Raw genomic sequence first — 17,121 nt, 5'->3', positions numbered from 1 at the left:
ATTAATTGCTTTTATATATGATGAACCCCTGTTGGTTTGATAGAACAATACCCTTGATATAGGAGCATAGAGTGATTATACCTTTTAACACAGAAGCTCAGAATCCCAATCAAAAGCTACTCTAAGTGCATAGAGAATTATTTTACAGTTGAAGTTCAGGTTTTGATGTTTAATAAGCTTTGGTTGATAGCCCCATTTTATGGCTCTAACTCAGGATTGGTGAAGCACTTCTTCCTGCTCATGACCAAGGCAGCAGCTGAGCTCTGTTTAGGATTTGAGTGGGTTTAAAGGCAATAGTCAGCACTTAACAAACTCAGGATGCAGGACTCTGAAAGGCATGAAGTGGTTTTCTTCTTAAATGGTGAAGGATACACATTGACTTTCACATCTCTGCCTTCAGGGTGGAGCTATTCAGTGGCTGAGTCACGGTGACCAGGCGGGGAATGAGAATACTGAGTAGGAGACTAACAAGGGCCCTCTGGTTCCAAACGACTTTCTGGAATCAGCTCTTCTACCACCAACCCATCAACCCATTTTATCTTTGGGATAAAAAGGCCAAAGTAACCTGCGAAAATGAGATCACATGCTTAAGGCTGGTACTCTTCAGAATCTGAGGAGTTCTAGATCCTGCCCTTTGCTCAGATGGCTGCTAGGCACACAGCAGGACAATTAACATGACCTGGACAATAGGGTACTTCGCATGCAGAACTTCGGAGGCCACAAAACTTACAACAGCCTACTATTTCAGGACAAGCCCAGGGAGCCAGCAGCTTGCTGGCTGCCCACCCACAGTGGGTCTGAGAGGTGGTGACAGTTCCCTTTGTTCTCTCCTAAGGCAGAGGTTGCTTTTAGCTGCAAGAGTTCAGAGCTGCCCATTAACTTTCTGTCCCAGGTTATGGACCTTAGAACTTCCGCCTGCTGCTTCGGTATATGGAATGGGGCCCGGATGTTGAGGTGTAGGAAGGTAGAGTGCTAAAGAAAGAGTGCATAGGCTGCCCATGGACTTAGGGGCATAGTGAAAGGCAGAGACTGGAATTCTGGGCTATGTTCCCTGAGATGTGACTACTAGAGAGGTCAGGATTTTTAGTTTTTATACATGTGGGTCAGGTAAGCTATACTGCATTCCATAGTTGCAGAACATCATCTCTGTTACAGAATATTATTCCTGGTAAGGGACATTCCTCACAATAGGAAATAGACATAAGAACGGGTTACTTCGGGCACCCCCAATGCTCTCTCTCGAGAAAACAATTTCACACATACACTCACACAGCTGACAAAGAAGGGTCAGTGGCTCATTGTTTACCGGAGACATTTTAATACACATAGGCACATTTATATTATATATGCTGCAGCTCAACAGAAGCGCTTGTTTCCCATTCGAGGGCTGCCAGATCAGCTGCCTGTTCACAACAGTACAGATAAGTGAAGTTAAGAATTTTAATATCAGTGTTTAATATCAGTCAGACACCCTGAATTTGTAATAAACAGGAATCACAGACAGATAGCCGTAAACAGGATTTTGTGTGGACAATACAAGGACAACTGGGTACTGAAACAAGCTTGCAATGCTTTTCGTGCCTTTTCGTTCAGCTTTTGAAGAGCTAAAGCCTCAGCATTACTGCATCAGCCACAAGCAGCAACACTGGTCCCTCCTAGCTACAGTAATACTTTTTCTTCCTACATATTCCTCCATCCAGTCTACAAAAGCTATGATAATAGAACGTCTAGTGGTTTCTGATTAAAACTTTCCTATCAGAAGAAGCCTAGCCACTGATTAATTAGGTTACCGTAATTAATTTAGCAATGCTCTGTGCTGGTTGTTGTTCATTCCTGCCCTAGCAATGACCTCAGGCAAAACCAGTGCCACCATGGCAGTGGGTTAGCCATTAGCAGAGGACTTCCTGGAATTAGGGTTGTGGCATAAGTTGCCGACTTGACTGCCCTACCCATGTACTAGAGGTCACTGAGGGTGCACTGGAGGTGGGCTCTGTCACAGCTGGGATGCTCCTGGACATCAAAACCTGCTCAGACTTTTCAGATGCTCCATACTGGCAAGGGAAGCTGCTGGGAGAAAAATATTTAAGAGTACCAGGCCAAAGGATTTAATAGTCATCTTGTTTTCCAAAAATCACAGCTCTGAACCTCAGTTGTCACGACTCTGGAAGAGACATATTCCACCTAGTGGGATATTAACGTTTAGCCCAAGTTATAGAATAAAACCAAAGGATCTGATGTCAACAACTAGCAATGACCATAAAGATTTAGACAAAGTTTAAATTTTGGAAAAGGCTTTTGTTCTCATGTGTAAAATGCACAGTGGTAGGAGGTGATTACAATCAGTTGTTCTGCACTGTCAGATACCATGGTTTTGCTTTTCAAACGTGAAATACACTGTGTGTCATTCACCTGGCTAGCACTAGAAATCCATCTTACTCTCTGAGCCTGTGCTCTCTCGTCTGTGCATCCATGGCTCCTAAAAGCCCACAGAGGTGCTTCAGTCACAGAAGCAGCTCACTGGAAATAAAACTAGGGATTCAGCCTACAGAGATTGTATTGGGTTCCCATCCCATCATAAATGTATACATGTGAAATGGTACTATGGCTTAACTCTCATCACGGTGGAGATCCTAATGGTTCCACGGCTCTTTGGTAAGTGTAAGTGCAGAAAAATTTCCCAAAGCCTCTTCTTGGGAAGGATGCAAACAAGGTCACAGTGAGAGGAGGAACCTGGTTACTTAGGGAGGTGAGTCCACAGCACATCAAGGCTTGAATCAAAACAAATGAAGGATAAAAGTAAACGTGCAAGTAGTCCCTGACACTCGTGGGGTTACCAGACTGCAGCAGCATCTGGTCACTTTCTTATCCTTGCTCTTTCCAGCACATTCCCCTCTCTGAAATCGAGTCAGGGCAATTGCTTCAAGTTTGTAGTGTTTGGAGAAAAACAGAATAGCATAGACAAATGATGTGGGAACTGTAGGGAAAAGGAATCAAACAACAAAAGAACTGGTTTTTAATTATGTAACAAAAATATGGTTGCTCTTAGAGAAGCACTATTTCACAGCTCTGCACGAAACTCTGGGCCTGTTAGCTCAGTGAGGAGGAAACTGTGAATGCCAAGCTAAAGTTTAGCTCTGGCTTTCTACACATACTTGGTTGCCCCAATGTAACCTCCTTAACGAAAAGCCTTGCATAAAAGGCAGCCATCTCTGTTTCTTCAGTCCATTTCCACTTGCCTGGCTTCCCAAACGGGCATCACTCAGGTCTTCCCAGTTGCCAGCTTACCGCCATCTTGGTGAGACACATGGTCTCCGTAAGTAAGGACAGGTTAGGTACTCTGAGTAGCCAAGAGGTGAAAACAATCCCCCACCGAGCCTGTTCACTTCTTGGCCCTACCCAGAGGCATATGAGTTGCCAAAATAGTTCTTCTGCAAAGATCTGTATATCTGTACGGTGGAGTTACATCATATGCACATCTCACTTAGGTGAATTAAACTTTGTGGCAAATCAATAAATAAAATATAAAGAAAAGGAGTGAGATATTAATGATATTTTAAATAAGTAGGCAATTCTGCCTGCCATTCTTGTAGTAAGCACAAGCGAGAAGGGAGACATGATACTACTGTTGCCTTAGTCTCCATGAACTTGCCTCCCTTGGATGTGTGAGAATTCCAAGAGTAATTCTAAGGCCAGGTGCGGTGGCTCACACCTGTAATCCCAGCAGTTTGGGAGGCCATGGTGGGCGGATCATTTGAGGCCAGGAGTTTGAAACCAACCTGGCTAGCATAGCAAAACCCTGTCTCTACTAAAAATACAAAAAATTCGCTACACATGGTGGCACACACATGCAATCCCAGCTACTCAGGAAGCTGAGACACAAGAATCCCTTGAACCCAGGAGGCAGAGGCTGTAGTGAGCAGAGATCATGCCACCACACTCCAGCCTGGGTGACAGAGCGAGACTCTGCCTGAAAAGAAAAAAAAAAAGAGTAAGTCTAGTCTATAAAGACAAGTGTAATTTGTTCAACATTTTAACTCATCTGGTATTAGCCAAAAGGAGACCAAAAATAAAAATAACTAAATCAAAACAAAACAAAAGCAATGACTTGTTTCATTAGTGAAGGGTGACACTGTATTGAGCTTCACTGAGAAAAGATACTTCCCATATGTTATGGGTAATTTAAGGGGTTTTTCAATGGTAAATTTTACTATCTTCTAAATTCACTTCTAACTTAGACAATAAACCCTGTATAAGATGCAACTTTGCTGAAATGCAAGGTGGACATACTTTCAGTGTGACAACATTGTTTTCTGATCCTCTCCAGATCCAGGTCTCTGCTAATCTTCAGAGGACAATTAACCCTTAAGGAACATGCTTTTTGGAAGGAGAGTGGTGTGCTAATATTTAGCAATTCTCTTGTTAGGAGGGAAAAAACTAGCATTTACCAGTTTCCATGGTGTAAATGCTCCCATTATTACCAATTTCAAGTCACCACCTTCACATTGTTGAAGAGGGAGCTGGGAAGTGGTGTGCACGGCAGGCTCATGCTGGCTGAGATAAGCGGATCTAATGCTGATTCTAGCACATCACTGGAAGGCCCTCATCCATCTCTGTTACTTTTAATCTGATTCCATTCATGCCTTCCTGATAGAATTCCTTATCCTTATCCAAGTAGGCTGGGGATTTCTGACCACTTTATGAAACTTTTGAGGTCTGAAAACTCTCACTGAGTCCTGTGTCTGTCTGTCCATTTGTCACTGTGTAATAAGAAGGAGAGGAAAAATAAATCTATATTCACATATTAATTTTAAAATAAAAATAAAGGCTGTTTAGAATAACAATTACAGCACTAAAAAGGCAGGGTATGGCTCATCTAATATAACCCTCTCATTTTAGATAAAGTAAAGCACAGAAAGTGGCTAAGTGCTAACTTGCTCTAGATCACACAGCTGATTGATGTGAAATGACGTCCCAGGAGCTCAGGCCCAGGAACCTTCACTGTGTCATGCTGCCTTTTTTGAAAGATAAGCATTCACATTTTCTAAGTCAGGACGTGTGGAGTGGCAAGAACTACTGTCAGCTTTTCTTGACGTATGTAATTAGAAGTTTCCGGCATGAGATTGTCCCAAGAAGACACGAGGCCTTTACAGGTTGTTATTCTGACCATCCTCATTTTGTGGGTCTTTGGTTTGTTCCAAGGTTAGATTTGGTTGTCTTTTGTTAAAGTCCCTTTTTACTCTTAAAAGAAAAAAAAAAGATGTTTTATTCTTTGAAAAAGAAAATGAAAGGTTTAAGCTTTTGAAATAACATTAAGCCCCATAATTTATAAATAAGCATGAGCCAAGAAAATCTTTTGAAAGCCTTTGATTTTTAAGTGTTCAAATCCTAATTCCTCATCCCTTCTCATAAACAAAAACTTGATGATAAGTTAATTTATCAATTAAAAATTTTTTAATACCTTACAAAATGGTTTCTACATTTTCTACAATAGATTGCATCATTTTCCCAATTAGAAAATAATTTTTAAAACGTTAAAAATATATTTTCTCTGCAAGTAAAGTCTGGCTGAAACATGCCATCATTTCCGGGGCTGTTGTTCTCCCAGGAGTTACTTACTTTTCTCTGTTGAAAATTATGAACTCCTTCTGGACAGAGTCAAGGTGCTCTTGAAAAAGACATGTCTTCCCCGTGAACGTAGAAAAAAAAGAAAATAGAGGTACAGTTAGCAAACAAATGAGGATCTTCGAGCAGCCAATAACCTGTTGACAGTCTATTCAATGAATAGCCCCAAATTGAGAAGTAAGTAGTATTTTCAAAATGGATGCTATGTGAAGATTCCGGGAAGGTGACAAAACAGGAAGCACCAGGAATCTGTCTCCCCTCCAAGACGGCGATTGCACTGGCAGAATCTATCTAATGTCACTATTTTAGAACTCTGGAGTCTATTGAAAAATTGCAACTTTCAGGGAAGGCTTGGGTGGCAAAGTGCAGTTAATTATGACCAACTTAAGCTCTTAGCACAGCAGCAGCTACCCATCCCTCATCCTCCAGTCCAATGGGAGGGAGCTGAGCACACACATGTTCTGGAGCAGTTTGCACACAGCCTGTGGGAGCCAGGGTGGAAAACAAGAACCATGTTCTCCAAATACTGAGGATCCGTGCTCCAATCACTGCTGCTTCTGATCACAGAGGTGCAAACAAAATGCTTGATGGCCATTGTTGTTGCACCTCCCCCACACTGTTGCAAGCCACTCTCCCTCAGGCTGAAGTGACTTCTGGGAGAATTAAAGGGCCAGCACCTTTTCCTCCCTTCATTTTTCTCCTTTCCTCCTTTTGGGAGCCACGCATGAAAGGCTGGGACATTCAAAAACAACTGCATCTGTAGGGAAAATCAGAAAGTGACTGCACATGCCCAGGGAAAGGTGCAGGCTCAGAAAAGACCTAAGAAGGTCTTACATTTACACCTCAGCTGATCTTTGGCATGGAGACAGCTTACAACAATAATAAAAAATAAAAATAAAAACAATAACAAAAAACAGCAAACCCTGGGGATAGGGGAAATCTGATTTTCCTAGATGTATCACATTATTAGATTCAAGTGTCCAATACAAAAAATAACAAGCCATGCCAGGAAATAGAGAAGTATGGCTCATTCACAGTAAAAAAATCATAAATCAAAAAAGCTATCCCTTAAAGAGACCTAATAGCAGATCTACTAGATGAAGACTTCAAAATGACTATCTTAAAGATGCTCAAAGAACTAAAGGAAGATATAGAGAAAATCAAGAAAATGATGGGCAAACAAAACTAAAATATTAATAAAAATATAGAAAACCTAAAAAGAAACTAAAAGGAAATTCTTGAGCTGAAAAGTGCAATAACTAAAATTTAAAAATTTGCTATAGGGTTTCAAAGGCAAAATTGAGCAGGCAAACGAAAGAATCAACATCAAACTTGAAGACAGGACAGTGGAAATTACTGGGTCTGAGGAATGGAAAGAAAAAAGATTGAAGAATAACAAACAGAGCCTACAGCAAGCTTGTCCAACCCACAGCCCATGGGCCAAATGTGCCTCAGGATGGCTTTGAAAGTGGCTCAACACAAATTCATAAACTTTCTTAAAACATTATGAGATTTTTTGGGGGGTGATTTTTCTTTAGCTCATCAGCTATCATTAGTGTTAGTGTATTTTATGTGTGGCCTAAGACAATTCCTCTTCTTCCAATGTGGCCCAGGGAAGCCAAAAGATTGGACATCCCTGGCCTACAGAATGTATGGAACACCATCAAAGCAAACCAGTGTATGTACTGTGGAAGTCCCAGAAGGAGAAGAGAGAGAAAAAGGAAAACAGAATATTTAAAGAAATCATAGCTGAAAGGCATGAGCCCCCAAATCCAAAAAAGTACAGTGCATCCCAAGTAAGACGAATTCAAAAAGACCCATATTGAGACACAATATAATCAAACTTTCCTTTTTTTTTTTTTTTTTGAGACAGATTTTTGCTCTGTTGCCCAGACTGGAGTGAAGTGGCACAATCTCAGCTCACTGCAACCTCCTCCTCTTGGGTTCAAGAGATTCTCTTGCCTCAGCCACCCAAGTAGCTGGGATTACAGGTATGCACCATCACACCCAGCTAATTTTTGTGTTTTTAGTATAAACAGGGTTTCATCATGTTGGCCAGGCTGATCTTGAACTCCTGACCTCAAGTGATCTGCCTGCCTCAGCCTTCCAAAGTGCTGGGATTACAGGTGTGAGCCACCATGCCCAGCCAATATAATCAAACTTTCTAAAACCAAAGACAAGGAGAGAATCTTGAAAGCAGCAAGAGAGAAGCTACTTGTCACACACATCATAAGATGATGGGCAGATTTCTCATCAGAAGCTTTGGAGGCCAGAAGGCAGTGGGCTGATATGTTCAAAGTGCTAAAAGAAAAAACCTATCAACCAAGGATCCTATATCTGGCAGAACTGTTCTTAAAAAGTGAGAGAGAAACTAAGATGTTTCCAGATAAAAGTGGAGGGAGTTTATTACCACTAGAACTTCCCTGTAAGAAATGCTCAAGGGAGCCCTGCAAGGTGAAATGAAAGGACAAGGGACAGTAACTTGAAACTATACAGAGAAATAAAGCTCTCAGTAAGTCTAAATACATTAGACAATTACAAAAGCCAAGATTATTGTAACGATAGTTTGCAACTTCTTTTTGTTGTCTACATAAGATACTAATACATATTCAAAAAGCAACAATTAATCTAAAAGCTAGTATTATTGTAAATTTGGCTTGGAGGTTCTACCTGGATTTTGTGAATAGCCTAAAAACATCTCTCCATGCTTAATTCTGATAGAATGTTCCACTCAACAATGGTACTGGAGTTGATTAAATATCCTTCTCTTCTAGTCAGCAGAGTCTTCTTTATTTGTGACTTTCTTGCAGACATGCAAAGCATTTGCTTTGACACTGCACAGTCCAGCTTTCAACATCTATTGATGACTTTTTCATCAAAAAGAGAAAATTTAGCCTCAAAAAAAGATGATTACCAATCCCAGGACAGAATTAGACCTGGATCAAGTGTTTCAAAAGTCTGCAACAAAATACTTCCAAATTTCTTCTGATGAAAAATATTCTTCTTTAAAAAAAATCAGTCATTTATTTTTTTTTAACCCAGGAATTAGAATATGCTAAGTTCTCCAGTACTGGAGAGTTTTCTTTCATAGTGCTTGTTTAGCTGACAGGAGAGGAAACAATACAAAGCACAGAAGAGGGATGGGGAACTAAACAAAGGAGAAGACACAGCTCTGTTGTATTTCACTCTTATTTGCAAACGGAGGCATTTGTAATCCTGAGGGTTTCCAGAATCAATCACAGGGGACAGACAGCTACAGGATAAACATAATCTGAAAAAAGCTCTTTGGAATGACACTTTTAGCCCACGATTTTAGAAAAAATAATTTTTAGCATTAAAAATCAAGGTTATAATCAAGTGAAATGCAAAAATCCACATGGACTTTTTTCCCCCTCTACAATGTAATTATTTTGTTTAAACAAATATATGAAATACACACTTGCAGATGACCTTCTAGTGTGATACTTCAGACCCCATTACCCTTAAAGCGTTCATGTTCAACATGTTCTCTTTCCTCTGCTTTAGGTGGAGAAGTTTAAGAAGTGTAGCCAAATGGATACATCAACAAGAGTAGCCATAAAAAGAATACGAAATGAGGTGGAAGAAAAAATAATGGAGGGACTAATGGGTCATACACGACTCAGAAGAGAAATGTTCACTAAAAATGTTAGAACTCACCTATCAAGGATAAGCAGAGCAAAGAGTGATTAAACTATCATAGCTGGACATGGCATCCAAAATATTGGAAGGGTTAAGAGCAGGTAGAAATCCCAGGAGGAGAACGAGGACTTAGGGAATTTGCCTCAACAGTCAGACAGACTGGGTGGCATGGCAGTCTGTTGATTCTATATTTTAAAGATGTTGAGCAGAGCAAGATAAAGTGGAGAATATTCTGGGGGGAAAAAACAACAAAGGCATCTGACATGAGCATTAAAAGAGCCAAGGAAAAGAAAGGCTAGGAGTCAGGAAGTGCAGTGGAAAGTAAAGCATCACAACAGCTAACATTCTGTGGAGCAGTTTACATGCACTAATTTACTCAGAACGAGCCTATGAAGTTAGTAGACATACCAACTCCATCTATAAATGAGGAAACTGAGACATGGGAAAAATGCAGAACTTTAGTTATGTTCCTCTAGTTTATCACATCCTAGATTCCATAACAGTGCATTTCAACCTTGGCTGCACACATAGAATCACCTGAAGTAATTTTTTAAAATACTGAGACACAGGATATAAAATCAATGTGCAAAGATTGCTAGCATTCTTATACACCAACAACAGGCAAGCAGAGAAACAAATCATGAATGAACTCCCATTCACAATTGCTACAAAAACAGTAAAACACCTAGAAATATAGCTAACAAGGGAAATGAAGGACCTCTTCAAGTAGAACTACAAACCACTGCTCAAGGAAATCAGAGAGGACACAAACAAATGGAAAAACATTCCAGGTTCCCAGATAGAAAGAATCAATATCATGAAAATGGCCATACTGCCCAAAGTAATTTATAGATTCAATGCTATTCCCATTAAATGACCATTGGCATTCTTCAAGAATTAGAAAAAACTATTTTAAAATGTATATGGTACTAAAAAAGAGCCCAAATAGCCAAGACAATGCTAAGCAAAAAAAAAAAAAAAAAAAAAAAAAAAAAAAAAAAAAAAAAAAAAGAAAGGACTGGAGGCATTACACTACCTGACTTCAAACTATACCACAAAGCTACAGTAACCAAAACAGCATGGTACTGGTACAACAACAGACACATAGACCAATGAAACAGAATAGAGAACTCAGAGAGCTCAGAATAGAGAGCTCCTTTTCCAGGCTTATGGCTTGATTGGAATTCCCTTGCCAACACTTGACTCTTTTCTAATGTGGTACCTAAACAGTGATGAATTTGACTCTAGAGTAACAAGGTGACTTTGAGCTACACACAGTGGGGCAGAAATGTGGCTAAGCTATAGCTAACATGATATTGATATGGTGGACATTCTTGTTAGATTTGGCTGAAGGAATGCCTTCAGTGAATGACTGTAGATAAGATTAAAGGCACAGAGGATGAGTAATGTCACAAACCTTTTGAACACAGCGTGGATAATTCTTATGATCAGAAAACACCTGCCATTTTATTTCCTCTGAAACATTAAGATCTACCTGTGCCCTAAGAAGTGCCAGTCTTGAAATGCTCTTTTCCTTTCCTGTATGCTCACCTACCTCTGCTCAGTCTAGAGGAACTACATCAAATGTTGCCTCCTCTGGAAAGCCTATCCTAACCCTTCACTCAGGTCCAGTAAGCAATTCTCAGAGCACTTTGTGTATCTAACCATAGCATTAACCACCTACTCAGAAACATTTCCTAACATAGCAGGAACTTTACAGTCATTTGAATAAGTGAATGAAGGAAGGAACAAACATGTTAATAATATAATAAGATAAGATTGACCCTCATGTTTTAAAAGCCTTAAAGTAAAAGAGTGACGATAGAGTGAAGAATTGGAAAAATAGTTCATAATCTTTCTGATTCTTCTTGGAAGAAAGACTATTCTTTGTTTTGAAGCAAAATACCTTTTATTTTTGAACCTGGGGTACAAGATTAGAAGAATCTAAAGAAAAATGCTGATGTAAGCAGTTCCAAGCCCCATCTCTTAACAGAAACATCAAAAAAACAAGCAGATACGGTCAAAACCTACTTTGTCTAAACTCCAGAAAGCAAAGGTTTACTGGAACCAAGTGAACACTAAATTAAGAAAAGAAAAACAACTTAAAAATGCTTCTGGTGTCAAACCTCAGTCAAAACATTAGCTGAGCACAGTTAAAGTCACAGAGATTTCAGTGATGACACAACAAGGAAGACAATCTCTACAAACATTGTTTGGAGAAGTTGCTAAAAAATGGATAACAACAGCCTTCAACAATCAAAAAATAGCAAACCATGAAGAAAGGAGGAAGCTGATTTCCAGAGTTACCGCATTACAGTATTTAAATGTCACATTTTCAACAGCAACAGAAAAAAATCACAAGATACACAAAGAAACGGGAAAGTATTGCCATTCAAAGACTTAACATAAGTGGATAGAAATTGTCCTGAGGAAGCCCAAACATTGAGCTTTCTGGAGTAAGATTTTAAAACAATTTTCTTGAATATGCTCAGAGTTAAAGGAAACCATGGAAGGAAACCACAAAATAGGTCTCAAAAACTTTAAAAAGATTGAAATCAATGGAATGAAGGTAGGAATCAATAACAGAAAGAAAACTGGAAAATTCACAAAAATGTGGAAATTAAACAACAAACTCTTAAAAAATGAGTCAGAAAAAGAGATCACATGAGAAATCAGAATATACTTAGAGATTAATTAAAAACAAAACACAACATCCCAAAACTTATGGGATGGGTGAACACAGTGCTCAGAAGGAACTTTATAGCTATAAGTACCAACATTAAAAAAGAAGAAACATCTTAAGTCAAAAGCCTAACTGAACACCGTGTTAGTATGTTAAGGATTTTTGCATCTATATTCATAAGAGATATCAGTTTGTAATTATCATTTTTTGTGATGTCTTTGTCCAGTTTGGTATCAGGGTAATGCTAGCTTCGTAGAATGAGTAAGGGAGAAACTATTTGCAATTCACATATCTGATAAGGGTCCAATATCCAGAATATGTAAAAAACATCCTGTAATTCAACAACAGAAATGACAAGGTACATTTAAGTTATAAAGAACAAGAGGAAGCCAGCTATGTGAAGATGCAAGGGAAGAGCATTCTAGCAACAGGGAAGAGCAAGGGCAAAGGCCCTGAAGAAGAACAAAAGGGTCAATGCTTGAGAGTGAGACACTTGCAGGGCCTGTGAGGTTGGAGGGTTTTAAGTGAGGGTCAGAGTGGGATAGTACAAGGACATGGCAGGAAAGATGGGCAGATCATGTTGAGCATGGTAGGTATGGTCGAAAGTTATTCCCAAATTGCTCAGTTATTTCTAAAACTTTAAAAACTTGTAATAAAAAGGATCTCTTGGTTTTTATTACATGTTAGCTCTTGTTATCAGAGAGGCCTGTATCCACCTTGAGCCGAGTTCTGCTAGGTCATGAGAAGGAGCAAGTCTGGAGAAGTGGGTTGGTTATGACATGATCATGAAGAACAGACCATTGGGAAGAAGACAGTTTAGAGACAAGCAACATGCAAGATGGGTTAGCAGCACAGCTAACCATTCCTTGGAGGGTCCTAGAAAACATTTCCTGAAGGGAATCTGATGAGAGGCCAGTTCTGTGATCAAACAGGGCCGAGATGTGAACGTTTGATGAATTAATTGTCCATTGAAATATATAGTGGCCCCTGACAACTAGAGAAATTAAGGAGATGGAGGATACTTATTTGTTTGCAGAGCCATCTTTACCACAAGACTATACAATCTTTGAGAAAAGGGACAGCAGCGAGGACAGAAATTATATCTCCATCATTTCTCACTCCAGTGTTTAGCACAGGACCTGGCAGATCATAGGTACTCAATAAAAGTCATCTAAATGAGAGAGGGAGGGATAGATGGAGGAATGGATGAATGGTCATGGGGATAGATAGATGACCTTTAGAGGAAAAGTGAATGTTTATTACTTCATCATCATTGTAATTCATAGAGCCACATGTGAGTATAAAATCCCACTGAGTGTTTGCAAGTCACTGCACTGAAATCTGAGCTCTGACTATGACAGAGAATAATATACTTAGTTACAAAATTAACTTAACTCAACCTGAAATCCAGCAATAGGGCTCCACCATGTTAGAATTCCATTGTTCCTGTGAACAGACACTCTTCTGTGAGGCTTGATATCATAAAATTCTGCTTGTGGCAAAGAACAGACATCATCTCTAGGGTTGGCTGCTCCCAGAAACTCCTCAAAGCAGGAATGAGGTCCAAAACAACCATGTGTGTACTATGAAACCTTCCCCTTTACCATAATTTTATGAATCATCCCCTAACCTAAGCTTGGCGAATGACAGTTCCTCTCCCAGGAAATTTGTCAATTTTGAATTGAGAACTGGAAGAGAGCAATAACTGAATCAAGTTCATGGCAGAGCTCCAGAGGGAAAGCCTACAAGTAAAACATTGCTGCTAGGATCCTCAGAGCAGCTATGGTCTGCCCTTTTAGAAGCCTGGCTAATCTACTTCTCCTATTTCACTAAGCAGCAAAAGCAGGGTGCTGAAATGACCTTCCGGTAGAAGCTCTCGAAGATATTGCAGCCATCATGGGGAAACTCGTGACCCTGAGTTTGGTGGGGACCTGTTTACCTGAGAAGAATCACATTTCCTCATATCCTTCTCCTTCTTTGCCAGACGCTTTTTTTTCTTGTGAAGAGGTTTGGACTCCAAAATCATTTCCTCGAGTTCAAAGGTAGGATCACAATTCAGCCTGCCTTTCTGCAAGGAAGACAATTGGCTCAATCCTCAGATTACTGTATCATTCTGAAAAACACCCAGACCTAATATGGAAAATAATACTTAGTCTTGACGGAGCAGTCCATGAATAACATGCTGGGATTCCCACTCTACGTTTTACATTATTTATTGCCAGCATCGTTTTTCATATTCTTCGTTTATTTTTCTAAACTCTCAATTAGCCCTCAGTGAGTAAAAACAAAAGCCAACTTACAATTATTTTTCTAAAGTGGAAGCTTTTGGGTTATGTTCTCCAAAGTGCATTCTAATAATCATGTAGCTCAGAATCACCTAACTTGCTTGCTCAGCTTCCCAGTTCTCCAACCAGACTTCCCAAATCAGGATTTCAGAATGGGAGGTCCAAGAACTTGCACTTTAATAAGCTCCCCAGATGATTCCAATTCACACTAAAGTCAGAGAAGGATAACGTAGAACTTCTTTTGAGCCAGCATTGATGGCTAATTGCAGGGACACACACATAGAAGGAGGGGGAAGCAAGAGTGGGGGGTGCCTAGACCTTCATTGCGTCATGTGTCAATTATGGTACAAGTTGCCCCTGCTGGACCCTGCAAAGTAGAGAGGTAAGAACTCAGACCTACCCTCCTGTTGCTCCATAAGGTACAATTCTACTATACTGCTTTCTCCTTCCTCTCACTTTGCACTTTTTCCTTACCCTCGCATTGGAGCATGCCTCCTGCTGTGTGTACATGAAGGATCACACTCTCACATTCCCACAGCAAATGCCTCACTTGTGTTTAAGAATAATTGTTTTTTTTGAGACAAGGTCTTACTCTGTTACCCAGGCTAGAGTGCAGTGGCATGATCACTGCTCACGCAGCCTCAAACTCCGGGGCTTAAGCGATCTTTCTACCTCAGCCTCCTACTAGCTAGCTGAGACTACACCCAAGTACCACCATGCCTGGTTAATGTTTTTTTTTTTCTTTTTTTGTAGAGACACGGTCTTGCCATTTGCCAAAGCTGATCTTGAACCCCAGTCCTCCTTCCTTGGCCTCCTAAAGTGCTGAGATTGCAGGTCTGAGCTGCCATGAACAGCCAAAACAGAAAACTGAATTGGTTCTACAGGCCCCTTTAGAAGCCTCTTATTCTGCCCAGTATACCTACAATTGAACATATAATTTCAGTTCTAGGCAGAGAGAAGGAACTAGAGGCCTCACTTGGGACCTTTGGCCTAAGCTTCTGGACTTTGGCTCTTACCAGCATAATGCAGTAGACCACAGAAGTCCATTGGTTTGGGTATCCATCCAATGGGAATTACGTGTCTTTGGTTATCAGTCCTTACAAATAAAAATCCCTGAGATAGAACAAACAAAGGAGGAAGGGCAAATGGTAAAATAAATTCCTCACCTCACCTCCAACAATTTACAATTCTTTGACTCAGATCTCTAGGGACAAGAACTTCTGCATCTTTAGAATCAAAGAAAACTTTAAAAAAATCAGCAGATTCATGAGAATGACTATTTGGAGAACTAGGACTTCCTTTCAACAAAAACATACCATAAAAAGTGGTTAAAAGCTAGAACTTCAGTGGCAAATATACCTGGCTTAAAATCCCAGCTTGACTCCTTGGTAGCTTTGTGACCTTTGGTGACAAACTTACCCTACGTGTGTCTCAATTCTCTCATCTGTAAAATGGGAATTGGGGCTCTCTTACAACACCGGTGTGATTATCTAATGAGACAATGTGTGAATCTGGCACACAGGGTAATGTGCACTGAATGGGGGTTCTTATGGGTTTGTTAGGATTGACTCACATTAGGAATGAAACCTGGAATGAGCCTCTTCTGAAAAACTGCATCCCAGTTTATATCATTCATGTATGGGAAGTTCTGGACATCAGACAACTGAGAAAATCGTTGGTCTGGATTAAGTTCAAGTAGCTGCCAATAAAATACAAACGTCAAGGCCATAAGAAAGGATAGGAGGACAAAGAAATCATACAAATTCTCTCTAAATGTTTTCAAGTGTAGGACTGAAGGAAAAAAGACAGTGTCCGCCATCCCTAATCCCATAAACAAGGTAGAAAATACACATTATTAGAATGAACAGTATGTAGGATTCTGCAATGTGATGAGTAAAAATGGCTTGTCCTACTAAGTCAAATGTATCTTTGATTCTTGACTCCTCTACTTACTAAGGACAAATTTGTTCTCTAAATCTTAGTTTACCCATGTGTTAAAAAAAAAAGCAAGGGTAATAATCTATTTCATACGATTGCAATCAGGCTTAATGGGAGGCTATTTATACAAAGCTCCTAGTAGAAAACCTATGGTGACAAATGTTGATACATTTTCACAAGTGAAACTCATTTCCTACTAAGAATTTTAGCTGTTTTTTACAACTAATTAAAATACATTCGGGGTGGCATAGCTAAGGTGTAACTAAAGTACCTGTTATAGCTCTAGATGTTACTAACTGAGATAAAAGATTTTTGCCCCCTTAACCATTCCTGAGCCAACATCGAACCAACTGTGTGACTCAAATAGGCAATGTCAGTCCCACTTGCGAATGCCTCTGAAGATGACAACCACGCACCCTCAGGGTGTAATTTGTGGAGTGAAGCAGGGCTGTCTTGGAACTAAGTCGAATTTGCTCATGGAAAATGATCCCCCATTCTATGTCTTTGACATTACTGACGCAATGTCCCTATTCCAAAATAGGGAACTGGACTCCAAAAACAAGAGACACAAATGATGACTCCTTAGCCACTAAAGCTATTTTCCATTACCAGTGACAACTGGTGCAATGTTCTCCAAAAAAAAAAAAAAAAAAAAAAAAAAAAGCCAAGCCTATTCTTCTTCAGCTCCTCATTCTTGTTTTGTATCATCACTCAATATACACTGCTGACCTCCTGCTATAACTGTTCTTCATCTGTTTGATGAACATGGGTACCTTGAAATCTGATGAAAGCTGTGGACCTCATTTATTCAAATACTTGTCAAATGTCTCTCCTCAGGCTCTGTGTTAGATGCTGAGAATACCTTGGTACACATGTCAGACACGGTCCCTACCCTCATGAAGCTACGAGGAAAATGGTAAGTAACGAAGGATC

The 17,121-nt window shown here is 39.9% G+C and overlaps 1 protein-coding gene across 2 annotated transcripts in view; it reads right to left on the bottom strand.

Annotated features, from left to right (window-relative positions):
• Positions 1-1,301: 1,301 nt before the first annotated feature.
• STK32A (serine/threonine kinase 32A) overlaps positions 1,302-17,121 on the bottom strand; it is a 151,759-nt gene continuing 135,939 nt past the window's right edge. Inside the window, exons 10-14 of one of the 2 annotated variants that reach the window (XM_015141155.3) lie at positions 15,824-15,949; positions 13,905-14,033; positions 5,617-5,681; positions 5,165-5,238; positions 4,558-4,757 (exon numbers count right to left, since the gene is read on the bottom strand). In XM_015141155.3, the coding sequence (XP_014996641.1) occupies positions 4,696-4,757; positions 5,165-5,238; positions 5,617-5,681; positions 13,905-14,033; positions 15,824-15,949 (456 nt within the window). In that variant the 3' untranslated portion in view covers positions 4,558-4,695. Of the gene's footprint in view, positions 5,239-5,616; positions 5,682-13,904; positions 14,034-15,823; positions 15,950-17,121 lie in introns of both variants that reach the window. The other variant, XM_015141153.3, reaches the window with a different exon arrangement.

This window comes from Macaca mulatta, chromosome 6 (assembly GCF_049350105.2).
Source record: "Macaca mulatta isolate MMU2019108-1 chromosome 6, T2T-MMU8v2.0, whole genome shotgun sequence".
Classification (NCBI taxonomy): Eukaryota; Metazoa; Chordata; class Mammalia; order Primates; family Cercopithecidae; genus Macaca; species Macaca mulatta.
The sequence above is the reverse complement of the archived record's forward strand: the minus strand, read 5'-3'. Positions and strand labels throughout refer to the sequence as shown.